The sequence below is a fragment of the Lepidochelys kempii genome, chromosome 18 (genome assembly GCF_965140265.1).
Source record: "Lepidochelys kempii isolate rLepKem1 chromosome 18, rLepKem1.hap2, whole genome shotgun sequence".
In the NCBI taxonomy this organism is placed as follows: domain Eukaryota; kingdom Metazoa; phylum Chordata; order Testudines; family Cheloniidae; genus Lepidochelys; species Lepidochelys kempii.
This window is the reverse complement of record NC_133273.1, coordinates 7,731,781-7,749,160: the sequence shown is the minus strand read 5'-3', so window position 1 is coordinate 7,749,160 and position 17,380 is coordinate 7,731,781. Positions and strand designations below refer to the sequence as shown.

Genomic DNA, 17,380 nt, shown 5'->3' with positions numbered 1-17,380 from the left:
CAAGGTGAGAAGTGCCCCGGCATACAGCTGAGGCATCTCATGGCAGCACTCAGCTGCCGTGGAAGGGGTAGCCAGTTGTTAACCCTGCCGATCCCTTGCCGCACATGCTTGCATTGCAGGTGTCATTCCACATCTATTGCATAGCCCATTAGCACATCAGACAGCAAACGCTAACAAGATTTAATCCAAATTGGAGTCTTCGAATACTGCTCTTCACTCCCCCCTCACCGCAAGCTCTTTAATAAAGCATCTGTCTGTCGAAGGGTACCAGGTCAAGTTACTGTCTTTGGCTATCCTCAGTTACATTAGTCCACAGGCTGCAAATAAGGAGAGGGAGGAAGAAGCGATACGCAAAGCATCTTTGTTGGAAATATGTAAACACCACAGTGTGCTGGTTTGGAGAAGGCGGGGGAGGGGAACAATCGTTCCCCCCCCCTCCAGGTTTATAGTCCTCTACAGTTTGCTGTGATCTCAGAGCAGAATTAAGAGCCCCAGCTGCTGGGGCTGCTGGTATCTGTTGAGAGTTCAGAGTTTAAGGCATCACTCTCCCCAGCACTGGGGAACTTATTTCCACACTGCAGTCACAGGGCACTTTTTGGTTTTTGCATAGCTCTCGCCCCTTTCTTGTAATGCCCAAGAAAGCTACAAAAGGCTACAACCAGTCACGGACTGGGATCTCTTGAAATGGCCTGTTAGCTCCGCATGTAGGGGGGCTTCCCCCAGGCTTTGGTCCACAGTGAAGTGAAGAGGTTCCTTCCCCAGCATCCACACAGGAAAGCAGACAGGGTGTCTGGTTTAGAACTGAACCCAGCCCGGGCTCTGCTGATTTTGGGTAGATGCAGACCTGGAAGAAAACAAAACCGTGCTTTGAGATGCTGAAGGTGGTTTGGGCTAAGGCTGCAGGTTGCCTCTTGAAGGGCTGGTCGCGCTGACCCGGACTGTGAGTGTTGGCCAAGCTGCCATATATTGCAGAGATCAAAACCCCTCATAGAGTCTGTCTTCAATGCAGAGTTAACTTGGATTCTTCCTAAGGAGCTGCCCCTATCGGCCTCCCACCCACCCACAAAACCCTCTCACCCAAGTTTGTTGGGGCTTTAAACCTGGGCGGGCTGGCCTGGCTGCGGGAGAGAGTTAGAGCTTGGGTGCTGCTTTCTCTTGGGCTGGGAACCCTCCCACTTTACAGTAAGGATGCAGGCAAAATCAGGCGGATAGTCCTCCAGTGCCTTCCCATGATTCTCCTGGGTGCCCACAAGGACAGACAAATTTGCCCACAATTCACTGAGAAAGAATCCTAGAGAAGCTCAGCAAAAAATGATGGAATGTTCCCCCAGAAGTCTTAGCAACACACACAGGGGAGCACAATACCAGTGAGGACACAGTAACTCGACGGGCTGCTCACACCCAGGCTCTGCTAACCCAGCTGCCAGTCAGCCAGGCTAATTGCAGTGATGACAGACCCTTAGTTCACACTCGGGCTTTATCCTCACTGCTTTGAAGGGGGGCTCTACAGTGAGAGAAAGATGCGGTAATTATGGAGACAAGGCACTTTTTGTGCTTCCCGGAGGTAGCTAGGCAAGGTCGGCACTGTACCCCACATCCAGTGTTGACCTCACCTAGCTTACCTTGTAGTAGACCTACAGTGCCCTGTCTCCCCCCCATTCTCCCAGCAGGATGGCTGTGTGGGATAGTTATCCCATAGTAAACAGGCTGCAGTCACAGACAACAGGGATGTTAGGGGACAATACAGAGCGCCAACAAATACTGTCGCACTCAGTCCTCTTTCTAATGGATGAACGTCCACGTTAACTCACCCCTCACCTGGCTGGCAATTTAAACAGAGGAGTCAAGGACAGCTATCCCTTCTCGCCCAGAGAACGGTGCTCTTCTAGTTCAGGGGAGGCGTGCATTGGGAGCACCCTGGAGGATGCCTGCGTTGCCACTGGCTGAGCTGAACTGTCCAGTGGTGACGGGGATTTGCTCTCCAGGGCTGCCAACCCAACGTAACTGTTCCCACCCAGAAAGCCACCCCTGCTCACTCAGCTACACACCACACTGAACAGCAGGAATGGCCTCACCCTGACGCTTTGGCAAACTCTCCCCAGATATCGGCGCTGGAGGCTGTGGCGGTACCACCGGGCTGTGGCCAAGACCAAGCAGCATCTGCCGGAAACCAGGAAATTCAAAGGAAGGAAAAGAAAAAAGAAAGATCAGATTTCACCCCCCATCAGTTATTTCCCACCAACCCGAGTTCCTTATGGCCCCAGGAAGGCACCACATCTTTACCAATAAAACTAATACAAGCCAGATGGAAACCTGGCTAGCCATGTCCACCTAGCTCTTCTCACGGGCTTAGCTAAATTGTTTTTTAAGCCAATTAGTTGAACGGGTCAGCTTCTGGCTTGAGAGAGGAATGCCTTGAGCTGCTTCTTTGAGATCTCTACAGCAGACCAAGCAGCAGCACTGGTGGCCTTGGAAGGTGGAGACTGATGGCATTAGACAAAGCCAAACATAACATGACAGGTTATATTTACAGCATGATTCCATGCTGAAAAGTGACTCTACAAATGGTACCGATGAGGGAGAGGAGGCCACAATTTTTGCCTCTGTCTAGAGATATAATAGACATTCCTAGCCTCACAGACCTCACACAAAAAGAAAAGGAGGACTTGTGGCACCTTAGAGACTAACCAATTTATTTGAGCATAAGCTTTCGTGAGCTACAGCTCACTTCATCGGATGCATCTGATGAAGTGAGCTGTAGCCCACGAAAGCTTATGCTCAGATAAATTGGTTAGTCTCTAAGGTGCCACAAGTCCTCCTTTTCTTTTTGCGAATACAGACTAACACGGCTGCTACTCTGAGACCTCACACAATGCATCTGCCAGGCTGAATTCTTACAATCACAGACTCAAAGTGCTGCCAGAACGAACCAGAATTCTGAGCACCCAGACAGACACCTGGGTTCTACTCCCATTTCTGCTACTAGCCTGCTGGGAGACCTTGGGCAAGTTACCGCTCTGTGCCTCAGTTTCCCCTTCTGTAAAGTGGGGATGATACTGATCTCAAAGTGCTTCACAAAGATCTACTGATAAAAAAGCACCAGTTAGGAGCTAGGGATTATTAATAAAAGGTTTTCTACCGTTAAAAAAAGTGATCACAAGGTCTTGGCACAGGCACAAAAATAATCCCAGGGTCCAGCACAGATTTAGTGCTCCACAGAAGATACAGGGGAAGTGAAATTCACATGTTGCTCAGCTTCCTTGAACTTTGTCTCACACGCCTGCTCTGGAAACACAGCTGCATAAACCCAAGTGACCATATTGATCCTACCTGAACAATTCCCTTGGAAGTAAGATTTAACTGGTTCCTTAGCTGGACGGCAGAAGGTACCATGTGGGCATAAACAGGTGGTCTCTTAGGAGACCAGAGACACCTGCCATCTCAAGGTATGTGCGGGAGTTCCCGAGGGAAGTGATGTTTATAATCCATGCAGATGCAAGCCAGGAGGAGGTGGTAACAATCAGAAACCACATGATAATGCCACACATTGTTATACTATGACTGGCGAGTATAGAAACCTCTGTTAGCTCCTATGCTGATGCTTTAGCCTCCCTTTTGTCACTGTGCTAAATGAAGGCTGCAACGTCTGAGGGAAAGAGGAAGTTTTATGTTAACTTCCGCCATGATGGGACTGGGCCTGACTAGTCTATGTGGTTTCCATTCCACAGTTAACCAGTGTGATTGCTGGGTGATGACGATTCAACTAGTCTGATCGTATCAGATCTACTACCTGATCTAGTTAGCCATGTCAGCTCCCTTCAAGCAGCCTCTCGAGCCTGCTTAGATCTAGCTGCACATCTGACCAGCTTCTCAGGTGCTGCTGAGCCCCACTAAAGATTCCTCAAAAGGGTTTTCAGCCCCCTGCTCCTTACAACACTAAAGTGATCAAGGCATTTGTCACATCAGCACTATACTACTGCAATGCACATGACGTGGGGTTGGTGCAGGGAGGTATCTGGATGCTGCAGCAGGTGAGTAGCTCACCATTTAAACAGAATCACAAACTTGTGAACACACCACACCAGCCCCTTGCATTGGCTGTGGGTTGAATTCTAGGATTAGTTCAAGACCTTTCTTCTCATCTTCAAAGCCCTGGATGGCTCAGGGCTGAATTACCCGAGGGGCAGTCTTCTCCCTATGTTCCCCACCACGTGCTACACTCAGTTGGGATGCTGCAGCTGACAGAGGCCGGGTTGAATCCTGTGAGGCTGGGGAAAGCTGTAGGATCCAGTGAGTTTTACAATCATGGAACAAACTTGCCAGCCTGATCCTGAATCTTGCCACGTTCACAGCACACCACAAGGCACCTGTCTAAAATCATAGAATCTCAGGGTTGGAAGGGACCTCAGGAGGTCATCTAGTCCAACCCCCTGCTCAAAGCAGGACCAATCCCCAATTTTTGCCCCAGATCCCTAAATGGCCCCCTCAAGGATTGAACTCACAACCCTGGGTTTAGCAGGCCGATGCTCAAACCACAGAGCTATCCCTCCCCAATAGCTAAACAAGCATCTTCCTAAACAGTGTAGAAACAATATCCAAATCAGAAGGAATCAGCCCACCAAGGAAAGGGAACTGCCTTAAAAGGAAAAGATCTGTCTTTCCTAGAGGTAATTTTGATATGTCTCACACCGTGCTGAGAAGTGCCATAGAAATGCCTACAGAAGCTCCCAGATACCATGGCAATGGGCACTGGCAGGTATAAATAGACCTAAAGAAAATTAAGCTTGCCCATGAACACAGACCTATGTTAGCAGTGCTTGTTGGCTGGGAGTCCGCAGGGCATGATGGAAGCTGCTCCCCTGGAGGAGGGATCAGAGCAGGAGATCTCCCTGCAGGAGGGGGTGGGAGCAGGCTGAGGCCCCCAGGCCCTGCTGGGCGCAGTTTGCTGTTCCCTGCTGCTCCTTCTTTTTTCTTCATGTTCTAAAGGGAAATGAAAAAGACACAACTCGTAACATCAGCTTAAATGCAGCTGTTGCGAACATCAGTCAATGCTTTGGCACAATTGTCTCCAGTGGTTATTGCACATGGGAAGCCTCTTATGTCTGCTGATTCTTTTATGCGGCTGAGCACAGCAGAGAGTCTGGGGGCAGGGCAAGAGAGGCTGCTTCCCTTTGAAGTTCCACTGCCATCTTGGCCTTCACCAGGGACTGAACCAGCGACCTCCAGTGCCAAATGCATGACTATATACAGCTTGAGCTAGAGCCCAGTTCTGTAGTTGGGAGGGGTCACAGACTCCCATCCCCTGTGGATCGGGCAGAGGGGGACACAACCCCCCCCCCCCCCCCGACAGATGCATTACACAACCATTCCTCCTGCAAGGGATTTCCAGGGCTTCCCCACTGCAGCCCAGCCAGAGAGTGGGGAGGGAGCGTGGCAGGCTTTGGCTACTTCCACTAGCTAAAGCAGGTCGTATTTTGCCAATTACAAAAACTGAATTTAGCAAAAGAGAACAGGGAGATGGTCTGAAATATTCCCCACATGGCTCCTTTTTTCAACCCATCTAACATGTTGGTGTGACCGGGGACAGGGTTATTGGAATTGTAGCAAAGCCCCACCACACTGCTAAGACCTCATCACTATTGCAACCAATAACTATCTGGCTTTGGCAGAGCCAGGCTGATCATTCTTAGAGGGCTGGTACCCGGTAAGTCAGCCTTACGCACCTGTAAAGGTGAGCTTCCATGTGTCTCAAACAATAGACTCTACAGTCAAACTACATGTGGCAAGAGGAGCGCTGGGAGCGCCTCTACGGAGTGTGCTGGGGAAGTTTTACTTGGTGGAAGCAGCAGACTAACCAAGAAAAGCATCTCACCGCAATGTTCAGTTTGATGGTCTGTCCCTCCTTGAAGCCCAGGTCTAGTTTGGGTCCCTGATCTGGGTTCTGGGCTTGTTTTGCAAGCTCGCTCTGCTGTTTAACCCATCTGTACGGGGAAAAAGAAAGGTGTAAAATGAGGACAGAGCACATATGAGAGCTGCTCATGGCTAAGTGCAGTGCTGGTACAAGGAATGTAGGCCATTTAAAATCCACATTGGAAACAAGTTGCGTTTCTTTCATTACCAGCACAGTCTTAACAATGAATTTTAAAAATCCAATTTGGGTTTTTTTGCATGTCTCTGGGCCCTGACAGTTAAAATCAATGAAACCAGTTTCACTTTTGGGCCGTCAATTAGAGCTGGGCAAAATTTTTACTATTTGCCAAATAACGCATTTTGGGGGCACCAGAGCTCCTCATCAAATTCAGCAAAGAGTTTCTGCCAACAAACGTCAGAACAGTTTGTTTTGAAAAAAATCAGAACAGGTGGTTTCAAAATTGTTGCTGTGAATAGACATTCGAACAGGATTGTTTCTGCTTGACCGAAACTTTCTCCAGTTTTCTGTTTCAGTGAGAAACCACAAAAAATCATTTTCGGTTTGAAATTAACTTCACTCCAACCCCCTGGTTTGGTCACCAAAGAAAAAAAAAATTCAATTATTCAGTCAGCTCTGCTGTTAACACCGCATTGGTTGGAAAGCACACTCTACAGTGGAAAACTTATTTGCTCAAAACCAACCTACTTGTGTATTTTTCAGCTAAATCACCAGGTTTTATAACAAATTCTCTGTTGGGGCTGTGATGCAGGCAAACCAGCTGTCAGCTCTTGCCAAAACTGTAGGTCATAGCTGGAAACCAGACCAGCTCACCTGTATGTTAATATTGTTCAAGATAGGTGTTAGACTTGTAAGAATGTGTTTAGTCTCTATGGAATGCTTGTGAGTTGCTGCATGCATTAATTTAACTTGCCATGTCTATATCCCATGCAATAAGAAGATTATGTATGTTTTGCTTTATAACTAAAAATGACTGCTCTGAACCCAACCCAGAGGAATGGTCCACCGCCCATCAAGAAGGGCTATCAAAACTAAATGGGCCACTGTGGAACATCATGATACAAAGACTCGGTAAATGGCCCCTCTCACGCCCATGAAGATGCTACTTGCAAGAAACCCAGCCCATCAGCTTGAAAGTTGGAAGAAGGGGATAAAACAGGGACACAAGAAAATATTCTGACTCTCACAGGGCTGGAGCTAGGAACCAGACGCAGAGATTCCCAGGATCAACCTGGGTGAGCCCTAAAAGACATTCAGTGCTAATAGATTATTACAACTCTGTCACCTTTCGGAACCATAGACTAACTCCTTTGTGTAAAATATCTTGTACATAACTCATTTCTTTTTCCTAGTTAATAAATCCTTAGCTTACTATAAGATTGGCTACAGGTGTTGGTTTGGGTGAGAGATCTCAGGTACAAACTGACCTGGGGTAAGTGACTTGTCTCTTGGCACTGGAAGCAACCTGAATCTTTTGTGAGCTTCGGTGTATGGCAATCAGCTATCACTAAGTCCAGCTTGCCTGGGTGGCAAGATAGACTGGAATGCCCAAGGGGACTGTCTGTGACTCCATGGGAAGACTGTTATTGTGCGTTAGGAGTTCACATTTGTTACTGGCTTGGTGAAATCTAATGACAGAACATACCACCAGCTTGGGGTCTCTGCCTTGTGTTTTGACAGTCTGCCCTGAGGTTGGCACTCTCAGCCATGAACCACTCCAGACAGCGTGATGGGGCCATTTTGAGTTGTCCCTTTAAACAAATCTGACTTGCGTGGATTTCTGAAAGCAGCTCAGTGGATACCCCTGGTAGCGGGCAGTAAAGAAAGTGTGCAAAAACCAGCAGGCTGTTTTAAGGAAATGTACCAAGTTTATTTTTAAAGCCTGCCTGGGTGCAGTAGTGACTCTTTCAATATGCATGTGTCTCCTGAGGACCAGCCAGCTGTAGTAACTGCAGTGAAGCAGCGCAGACAAAGCTACTCCTGCTATTCACAGTGACAGCAGCCCAGCATGTGCGATGCCAGCAAGGAACAGTTGCTCAGTCACTGTCTCACTGCTCTGCTCATCCCGACAGGCCCACAGTGCGGGAAGCAGCAAATAACCTCCCTGGGCTAGTGCACAGCCTCGCTTTCTGCTAGCGGTTAGAACCACAGCCACGCCTCTCAGAGGTGGTCGCTCACCCGGTCTGGCCATGGGACGAGAACAAAAATGGCAACCAGCGGCTTGGAGGAAGGAGATAAAGGGGAAACAGCAGCCAGGGAGGAACCCGTGTGGACTGGCATGTGAGGGCCCAGCAGAGATAAGTCTTACTCCCTCTGTGGGGGGCTTGGGAAATTTTGGCAAGACAAAAATGTTCCACATTTGTTTTCTGTACAAACAGGACCTGTCTGCCCTGAAACACTCCCCTGACCATGTTTCCCCTCCCTAGTGAGTCAAGAGCTAACAGCTTCCAACTGCAGCAATTTTGGCAAACACCTACCAAACTGTGCGAATGCCACAAAAACAACCCAGCCCAGAGAGCAAAGGAAGAGAAGAAAACTCACTTAAAGTGGTCTTGAATGGCTACATTGAAGTCAAAAGCATCCCCTCGGTCTACAAATCCAACTCCAATAAATGCACGGCGCCCTGGGAAACAACGGAGAGCGAATGCTGGATTCAACAACAAATTAACAACCCTCCACAAGTGAAAAGGAGACACTCGCTCTCCCTGCATTGTGCTTTCACACATTTCATAGCCCTGCCATTCTCTTAGGACTCAGGAAAGCATATTTAATAGCTGAATTCTATTTCTTATCCCAGCCTCTGCCTTTGCTCAGCCTACCAGCTGGGGGTGTTTGTTTCTCCTCTACAGGGTAGTTGGATCAAAGGGCCCATCTACCCAACAACGCTAACCAACATTTCCAATTTACATTAAATGAAGATGCAAAAGCTGGCTTTCAGGATGGACCTTTCCAGTGTCAGGAGTGTCCCAAGATCACGTGGGCTAAAGGCTAGCTTTCCCCTTCCTTTCCTTTCTCCAACCTCCAAGGGTTAAGGAGGTTGGAGAAAGGAAGTGGAGGCAGTATTAGATATCTGACATGAACACTCTCCACCAGAAGAAGATACTGTTCAGTGACATCTAGCTGCACCTCAGCATCCTCCCTGGCCTTTGCCATTGGATGTGTTTTGTGTTTGTACAGCCCCTCACACAATGGGGGCCGTGGTCTATAACTAGTGTTTCTAGGTGCTTTGGCAATACAAATAAGGCATTTACTAGGGCCTCTGATTTTCTTTGGGTGCCCTGTGGCACCCACAGCCACCTGCAGTTTGTGGCCCCATTTAAGAGCTGCTCAGCCCCTGCGGCATTTACCCTAACTCCAGGTTTGAACAATCTCTCCAATAGGTATGGATCAGAATTTGGTTCCTTTACGGTTAAAGTGAAGCCTATCCCCTCAGCCCTGAGAATATTGTTCAGCAGTTGAAATTTACCTTTCAGAACCTTCCCCTGTTTGACACCCTTTTCCCCTATATTCTCTCTCACTCGCACACTTAAGAGAAAGCAGGCTCTCCTCCCACTGCAATAGCCAGCTCTCCACCCTGCACCACAGCCAGCCTTTATTCAGGTTATAAAAAAAATCTAGGCCTGGAATCTTCCAGCCTTGAGATGGTTCCGTGAAACTCATTTAAAACAAATGAAGTGGATTTAATACTGGTGAAAGTTGTTAAGTTGACAGCACTGGAGACAGATTTTGTTTATCCACAGAAATGACAAGTATAGCCAGCACCAGTACATGTTCCCCTATATTCTCCCACTTGTTTCTCACCCATGACCTGTAGCCTATTTTAGCCTTGGCCTCTCTGCTGAGACTGCCAATCAAGAATGCTTTTTGTACCGTGGTGTCACTTCCTACTAGAAACTGGACTACTGCCTGGTCCACACACAAAGTTGTCCCAATTTAGTTAAAGGTGCAATTTTAAACAGATTTCATTAAACCAGCATAACTGAGTGTGAACTCTCTTACATTGGTCTTATATCAGTTTAGCTTCTATTGGTAAATTTACAGGAATAAGCTAAATGGACATAACCAGTTTTAAACGAATATAAATGTATCCACACAGGTGCTTGCACAGTTTAAGAAAATTGTTTTTTTTTAAACTGATTCAGTGTGTAGACTAGAATTGTGTGGAGGATGGAAATCCCATTTCACAAAGCATTTTGAAATCTGGCTTTGTTTTGAATTGGAACAAAACCCCAAAATTCATAAATTCTTTGAAAAGGAAAGTTCTGAGAAAAAATTGTTTTGGATTGATCAAAACTATTTCAATTTAGATTTGTATTATAGATTACACAGAATACAAAATTTTAAAAAATTCCAAATGAAAAGTAATTTCTAACAAAAAATTGAATGTGGAAATGAGACATTTTGACACAGTCAGAACTTTTATTTTGTTTTTTCTCCAAAACTAAATTTTGGAAAAATTGACATGATTTCGCAAAGTGTTCCAATTTTGATGGAACTGCAATTTCTGACATAACACAGTCCTGGGAAAGTTTTTCCCATCAGCTCTAGTGTAACAAAGAATTCGTTTCATGCAGGAGGCTGAACCATAGTCTGGCGGTAACAATTTCTGATCATTATTGACTTCAAGATGGATCTGGACTGAAAGGCTCCTGATCCCATTACCTATCTCCTTTGCAATCAATTGCCCTACACTTCTAGGCTGGACTTTAGATGTAATGTACATTTATCCCTTTCAAATCAAGAACCTGTATCATCAGAATAATAATAATGGAAACCTGCTAAAGAAACTTATTCCCCAAGACTTGTATGCCTCAGTATGCAGAAGAAAAGTGATCTATCTGAACACCGCCCATACCACTTTCATCTTCAACCCGGATGACAAAATATCTGCTGGAATCTGTCACACCCTCTACAGCGATGCTAGGAAACTGGTCCACAGGTGCCTGGGCAAAAAGTTCTCCTAGAAACAAGAGTAGGAAACACACAATAGTTCAATAACTCAGTGTTCTCCTATTCTTCATTGGGATACAATACATACAAAAACAGCACTTTACGCACAATGAATTAAGCGTGACAGTTCTCCTGGAGGATAGGTTTTAGCCCCAGGATCTAAGGGATTCTCATTCTGGGTTCTAACAATTCGACCACATTTCCTAGACTGAGACCCCTTAACTCTTCCAGCCTTAGATAATAAGTCTCTTCTAGCACAGCTACCGACCCAGAACGAATGCACTTACTGGGCTACTCGGCTGATCCCAAGGAACGTAAGAGCAAGGCACTGCCACACAAGAAAGCCTGGGAGAAAGAGGGGCCAAGGACACTGCAGTCACAGAGAGCCCAGGCAATCGGGGGTGGGGAGGGGAGAGAGAGAACTCTGTTTCTCTTCAGTGACCAACCTCTTTCTGACCTGAGCTTGGCGTGGGGAGAATAATGGGGCTCTAGAGGCAGCCACATGGAGTTCCCATCACCCAGAGTGAGAACTGCAGTGATGAAGGTCCCTGCATGGGGAGATGGGAGAATTATAATGAACACCCCAGTCTAGCAGAAGTGTTTCCCAGAATGCACCACTCATGCAGTTGTCTGTACATCTGCTTATGAACACAAAAGCACCACCTCGTAAGCCACCGTAGCTACATCTAAAGTTCTGCTGTAACATCCACTACCCTGGAAGGGCTAGCAGCCTCCCTCTGGGAAGGAGGAAGAGAATTATTGGGCATGGGCTATAGATGGAAAGTGCTTTTCTGTGGATTTCACAGGCTGGAGCCAGACGGGTTTTCCCAGTTGTTGACCTGCAGCTTTTTACCAAGAGCACAGACCTGGCTCATTTCACACCGCAGATACTTGTATGGCTTCCTTCTCACCAGCCTCTTGGTTAGCTTCCAAGGCACTTTTCAGCACTCACATGAAGTCACTCTGCCACATGGGGAAGATGGCAGCTCCAATCCTGTTACTGAAGTGAGTTTTTCTCCAAGGCACCTATTGTCGGGGCATCCAAGCACTGCACAAGATTAAGGAGCATAAAAGCCCACAGCAAAGCGCATGGCAAGTGGCAACCCTCTCCAAAGAATTACAGTACAGAGAAAGGAAGAAGCCTACTGAGCAGGCAGCCTCTTTGGCTTTAGCACCACTCCCGCTTGTAAAAACACCCCAGTACACAGTTTCAAATGAACATGACTATACATCCGGGATCTTTCAGGTTCCAGCACTGAGCATTTCTCTTTAAGATCATTCCTGACAATAGCTAACAAGGCTGGACAGGCCTGCCTGAGGTGGGAGCCCTTTCCTGAAGGAAACGGAGGGGAGAAACCCTAAGTCTAAAGCACATGAATGCTGTATGGCTTTCTCTTTACCTGAATTCTTATCCTCCAGTTTAATGAAGGCCATCTTCCCCTTGGATGTTATCCGTAGCCTGCCACTCCATGAGGGCTGATCCAGCTGCCACTCTGCAGCTCTGTGGAAGAAAACTACTGTTAACATCAGAAAAGCCACTCAAATCTTAAAAAGAAAAGGAGTACTTGTGGCACCTTAGAGACTAACCAATTTATTTGAGCATGAGCTTTCGTGAGCTACAGCTCACTTCATCAGATGCATACCGTGGAAACTGCAGAAGACATTATATACACACCGAGACCATGAAACAATACCTCCTCCCACCCCACTGTCCTGCTGGTAATAGCTTATCTAAAGTGATCATCAAGTTGGGTCATTTCCAGCACAAATCCAGGTTTTCTCACCCTCCGCCGCCCCCCCCACAAACTCACTCTCCTGCTGGTAATAGCCCATCCAAAGTGACCACTCTCTTCACAATGTGTATGATAATCAAGGTGGGCCATTTCCTGCATAAATCTAGGTTCTCTCACTCCCTCACCCCCCTCCAAAAACCACACACACAAACTCACTCTCCTGCTGGTAATACAGACTAACACGGCTGTTACTCTGAAACTCAAATCTTAGGCTTCAAAAGTCCCTCTATTTTCCCTCTTTGTATTGCAGTAGTGTCTAGGGCACCATAAAGAAATTGACTATGCTATTATTAATTGTACTGTACTACTGCGTAGTAGCCTAAATCAGGGATCACTGTTCCCTTGTGCTAGGTGCTGTACACACACAGAATAAAAAAAGTCTCTGCCCTAGAGCAGTAGGTACTCTACAGACCTACAAGAAGAGAAAAGACCCTGCCCAAAAAAGCTTATAATATAAGGCCCTGATCTTGCAAGCTGCTCTGCCTAGGCAGGCCCCTTCACCAGTCCAGAAGACCATGGGGCTTTGCCTAAATGGAGCAGCTTGGAGGATCAGTGACATGGTTATAGCAGGACATAACAGGCGAATGAGACAAACAAATGGGGAGTAGAGCTGAGGAGCAGGATATAACTATGACTCAAGCAAATTACATTACATAATCCAGGCCAGGCACAGGTTAATATGTAGGTTTGTTTTGGAAAGATCTTTCTGCTTGCTTAACCTCCCTCCTTGGATTTTCCACCCAATTCTCTCTCTATCAGCTGAAATCCCATTTGAACCGATTTTTGCTTCGGAAGACAGAGGCGGTATTCATCGCCACCTAATGCCGCCGTCCTCAGCTCAGACAGTTCCCTCAGCGTGCCATGGCAAAGAATTGCAGGCCTGTCCTCCAAAGCAGGTGTTAACACAATTGAAAACACAGTCCTTTGAAATCTCCCCACTGTACTTTCCACTGCATGCATCCGATGAAGCGAGCTGTAGCTCACGAAAGCTTATGCTCAAATAAATTTGTTTGTCTCTAAGGTGCCACAAGTCCTCCTTTTCTTTTTAGTCCTTTGAAAGAAGCAGCTGCACATCAGGAGACTGTTTTGGGGAAGGAAGCTCTGTTTTGCAGTTAGAGCCAAGATTGGCAGGCAGGATTCGAGCTCTTCTCTTGGCTTTTTACCTGACACACTGTGAAAGTTGGTGCATTTCCCTTCTTTGCTGTACCTCAACTTCCCCATCTGTAAATGGGGATCATTTTTCACAGGAGTGTTGTGAGGCTTGCCCCTAAGGAGGTTTGAGATTGTTGCATTGTATAAAAGATGCTACTGAAATACATCTCATGACCCCAATGCAGGTTTTACATGACCACCACATGTGGTAGGTGAATCCCTGATACAGGGAGTGAACACAGCCAGTTTGATGCTATTTTAAGTGCCATTGTTGTGCCCTGTTAAACACAGTACACTGACATACTACAATAGAGCGAAAGAGCCCATACGTTTTTTAATTCATTTTTGTGGTTTGCAATTGCTGTTGCATTCTATAAACCAAGTTGAGACTGGATCTAAAATGATCACTTTAAGGAACTCATTACTATCTCTTTTTCCATCTCTAACCATTGGATTAAAAGACCGCTCATGCCACAAGCTGAGAACGTGATAACCTTCTATAAAGCAAGTCAGTCCCAAGAATCCCAGAAAGGCTGCAAGGAAACAGGCCGAGGGGTCAACATCTTATAATGCAGTGGTTCTCAACCAGGGGTACATAGAGTTCTTCCAAGGGGTACATCAATTCCTCTAGCCATTTGTCTAGTTTTACAACCGGCTACATAAAAAGCTCTAGCGAAGTCAATACTAACTAAATTTTCATATAGACAATGACTTGGTTATACTGCTCTATACAGGATACACTGAACTGTAAAAACAATATTTATACCGTAATTGATTTATTTGATAATTATATGGTAAAAAATGAGAAAGTCAGCAATTGTTCAGTCATAGTGTGCTATGACACTTCGTATTTTTACATCTGATTTTGTAAGCACATCATTTTTAAGTGAGGTGAAACTTGGGGATACACAAGACAAATCAGACTCCAGAAAAGGGTACAGTCGGCTGGAAAGGTTGAGAGCCACTGCTATAATGCAACAAGTTTTCACTTCACTTTTCTTTGATCTGTATTTCAAATGCAGTTCTACATAGTGTGACAGTCAGTCGTATTAACTTATGGTTTCCGCACTCTCCATGTTTCCTCTTTGAATCTACTATTTTCTCCCTACCTCATTACCTATTTAAAAAAAAAATCATATTAAAAAATGCTAAGATGCGGTCTTGGGTAACGACGGCTGTAGGTGTCTGATGCAGAACACTGCAGTACCACCACACTAATGGCGGAAATGTAGCCTACAACATGGAGGAAAAGGAGATCCCTAGAAAAATTAAGTTAGTTTGTAGAATGACTTTAATACTCAATGCCTAACTGAGCGGCAGCGTGTCTAATGGATAAACCACTAGGCTAGGACTAGCAAGATCCAGCTTGTACCCCTGATTCTGCCACTGCCCTGCTGGCTAATCTTGGACAAGTCCAGGGCAAACGTGTTTGGCTATTACCCCTCCCTGTATCCCCCCACACTCAGCCAGGGTCTCAGCGACCACAGGGCTCAGCTCTGCCTCTGCTTTCCCAGGAAAGGTAGGCCACAAGCTTTCCCCCTTGGTCACAGCACCAGGTTCAGGGGCGTTACGTGGGAGCCAGTGTAACGCACATCTCCGGTGTGAAGATGGGGCGGGGCGGGGGGGCGGCGGCCATTCCCCTCCTCGAGCCTCAGTTTTCACTCTCCCCTTTGTCGACTCACACCGCCAGCCCTCTGGGGCAGAGACCGTCCCGCTACGGGCGGCGCCTAGCGCGACGGAGGCCGCGAGGTGCGGCTGTAACAGCAGCCCCACACTTCGGACGCGAGCAGGGAGAGAAATGCGGGGGGCCGGGGGGGGCAGGAGAAACGGGGCAGGCTCAGACACTGATCACGGAGAGCGGGCGGCTGGAAACGGGGCTGGGGGGAGGCGCCAGCCAGGCCCCACGGAGAGTCCCCGGGGGAGGGGGGGGGTCAGGCCCAGCCCAGGGCTGCCCGGAGGCGGCGCTGGAGCCCCACGGGCGCGCGAGGCTCCGTGGATCCCCGGCCCCGCCCGCGCCGCTGCCACCGCGGCCTGGGGCCCAGACAGTCGCCCCCGGTGGGAGCCCAGAGGCGCCGGGCCGGCCGCGGGGGGAGTGGCTCGGGCCGGGGCCCGTCTCACCTGTACCCGCGGTTGGAGGCCCGCGGCGGTACCCGGTACACGTGCACCTCCGGCTTCACGCACAGCACCGACTCGTAATCGCTGTCCGCCATCTTCGGCGGGAAGGGACCCGGACATCCGGGGCCTTCGCTGCCCCGCCCACCCGGGGGGAGGGGGCGCGCGCGCGGGAACTCTATGGCAGAGGCTGCAGGCTAGAGTGTCCCGCAGGGGGAGGGGCTCTTCCCCCTTGGGCTCTATGGCAGAACCTGCAGGCTAGAGCGCCTCACGGGAGCTCTTCCCCCTATAGACTCTATGGCAGAGGCTGCAGGCTAGACCGTCCCGCAGGGGGCGGGGCTCTTCCCACTTGGACTCTATGGCAGAAGCTGCGGGCTAGTGTAGCCTATCCAGAAAAAAGGTTTCTTCTCCTCCCCCTCCTCCTGTGGCGGACGGATTGAAGCTAGAGTGTCTCCCTCCCTAAGCCCCGCCCCCTTGGAGGTCTGAAGCTCTGGGGGTGCTGCCAGGCCTTGGCCCATAGACTTGGGCGGTTCCAGAGAGGGCGGCGCACAGTGATGGGGGGAGGCCTGGGGGCCCTGGGCGCGTATCCCGTGGTGCTCAGTCAGCTCTTTCCCAGTGAATGGTGGGAGAACTTGTCTGTCCCGTGTGGCCGCAGGGGCGGTGGTCGAAGTGAACCAGTTCCAGCCCGGCACCCCCCGATTGGCAGCTGTGGCCTTCGTGGTGTGTGGGGGGCAAGGCCTGGATCCTCCCCTGAACAGTGGCTTGCGCCACACGCGGGCACCCGTGCTGCTCCCACTGGGGAACGGGAGGCAGGTGCAGGGCGTGAGACATGGTGGAGAACATTTCAGCCGCAGCTTGGTGCCGGGGAATTACAGACCAGTCAGCTTCGCTTCGGTACCCGGACAGATCGTGTAGCACATAATTAAGCAATCAGTTTGGAGACGCATAGATGATAATAAGGTGATAAATAACAGCATGGATTTGTCAAGAACAAACTGTGTCAAAGCAACCTAATAGCTTTCTTTGACAGGGTAACAAACCTTGTGGATGGGGGGAAGCGGTAGATGTGGTATATCTGGACTTTAGTAAGACTTTTGATACTGTGTCGCATGACCTTCTCATAAACAAACTATGGAAATACAGATGGAGCTACTATAAGGTGGGTACATAACTGGTTGGAAAACCGTTCCCAGAGAGTAGTTATCAGTGCTTCACAGTCAAGCTGGAAGTGCATATCGAGTCAAGTCCTACGGGGACTGGTCCTGGGTTAGGTTCTGTTCAGTATCTTCATGAATGATTTAGGTAATGGCATAGACAGTACACTTATAAAGTTTGTGGACAATACCAAGCTGAGAGGAGTTGCAAGTGCTTTGGAGGATAGGATTAAAATTCAAAATGATCTGGACAAACTGGAGAAATGGTCTGAAGTAAACAGGACGAAATT

The 17,380-nt window shown here is 48.1% G+C and overlaps 1 protein-coding gene across 2 annotated transcripts; it reads right to left on the bottom strand.

Annotated features, from left to right (window-relative positions):
• Positions 1-147: 147 nt before the first annotated feature.
• On the bottom strand, positions 148-16,086 carry NECAP2 (NECAP endocytosis associated 2). 2 transcript variants are annotated; one of them, XM_073316702.1, is made up of 8 exons: positions 15,943-16,086; positions 12,280-12,380; positions 10,785-10,889; positions 8,471-8,552; positions 5,873-5,981; positions 4,803-4,980; positions 2,049-2,160; positions 148-844 (listed from the first exon to the last, which is right to left on the bottom strand). In XM_073316702.1, the coding sequence occupies exons 1-7, from the start codon at positions 16,032-16,034 to the stop codon at positions 2,072-2,074; spliced, it is 756 nt and encodes a 251-aa protein (XP_073172803.1). In that variant the 5' UTR covers positions 16,035-16,086; the 3' UTR covers positions 148-844; positions 2,049-2,071. The 2 variants fall into 2 exon arrangements, with proteins under 2 accessions (XP_073172803.1, XP_073172802.1); XM_073316701.1 differs by having other exon boundaries at positions 2,076-2,160.
• Between the last annotated feature and the right edge of the window lie 1,294 nt (positions 16,087-17,380).

Excerpts from the sequence above, each read along its gene's own strand:
- NECAP2 (XM_073316701.1), bottom strand. The coding sequence starts at position 16,034 with ATGGCGGACAGCGATTACGAGTCGGTGCTGTGCGTGAAGCCGGAGGTG. Across the intron at positions 12,381-15,942 it reads GCCTCCAACCGCGGGTACAG|AGCTGCAGAGTGGCAGCTGG; the intron begins GTGAGACGGGCC and ends TTTCTTCCACAG. Across the intron at positions 10,890-12,279 it reads ACTGGAGGATAAGAATTCAG|GAGAACTTTTTGCCCAGGCA; the intron begins GTAAAGAGAAAG and ends TCTTGTTTCTAG.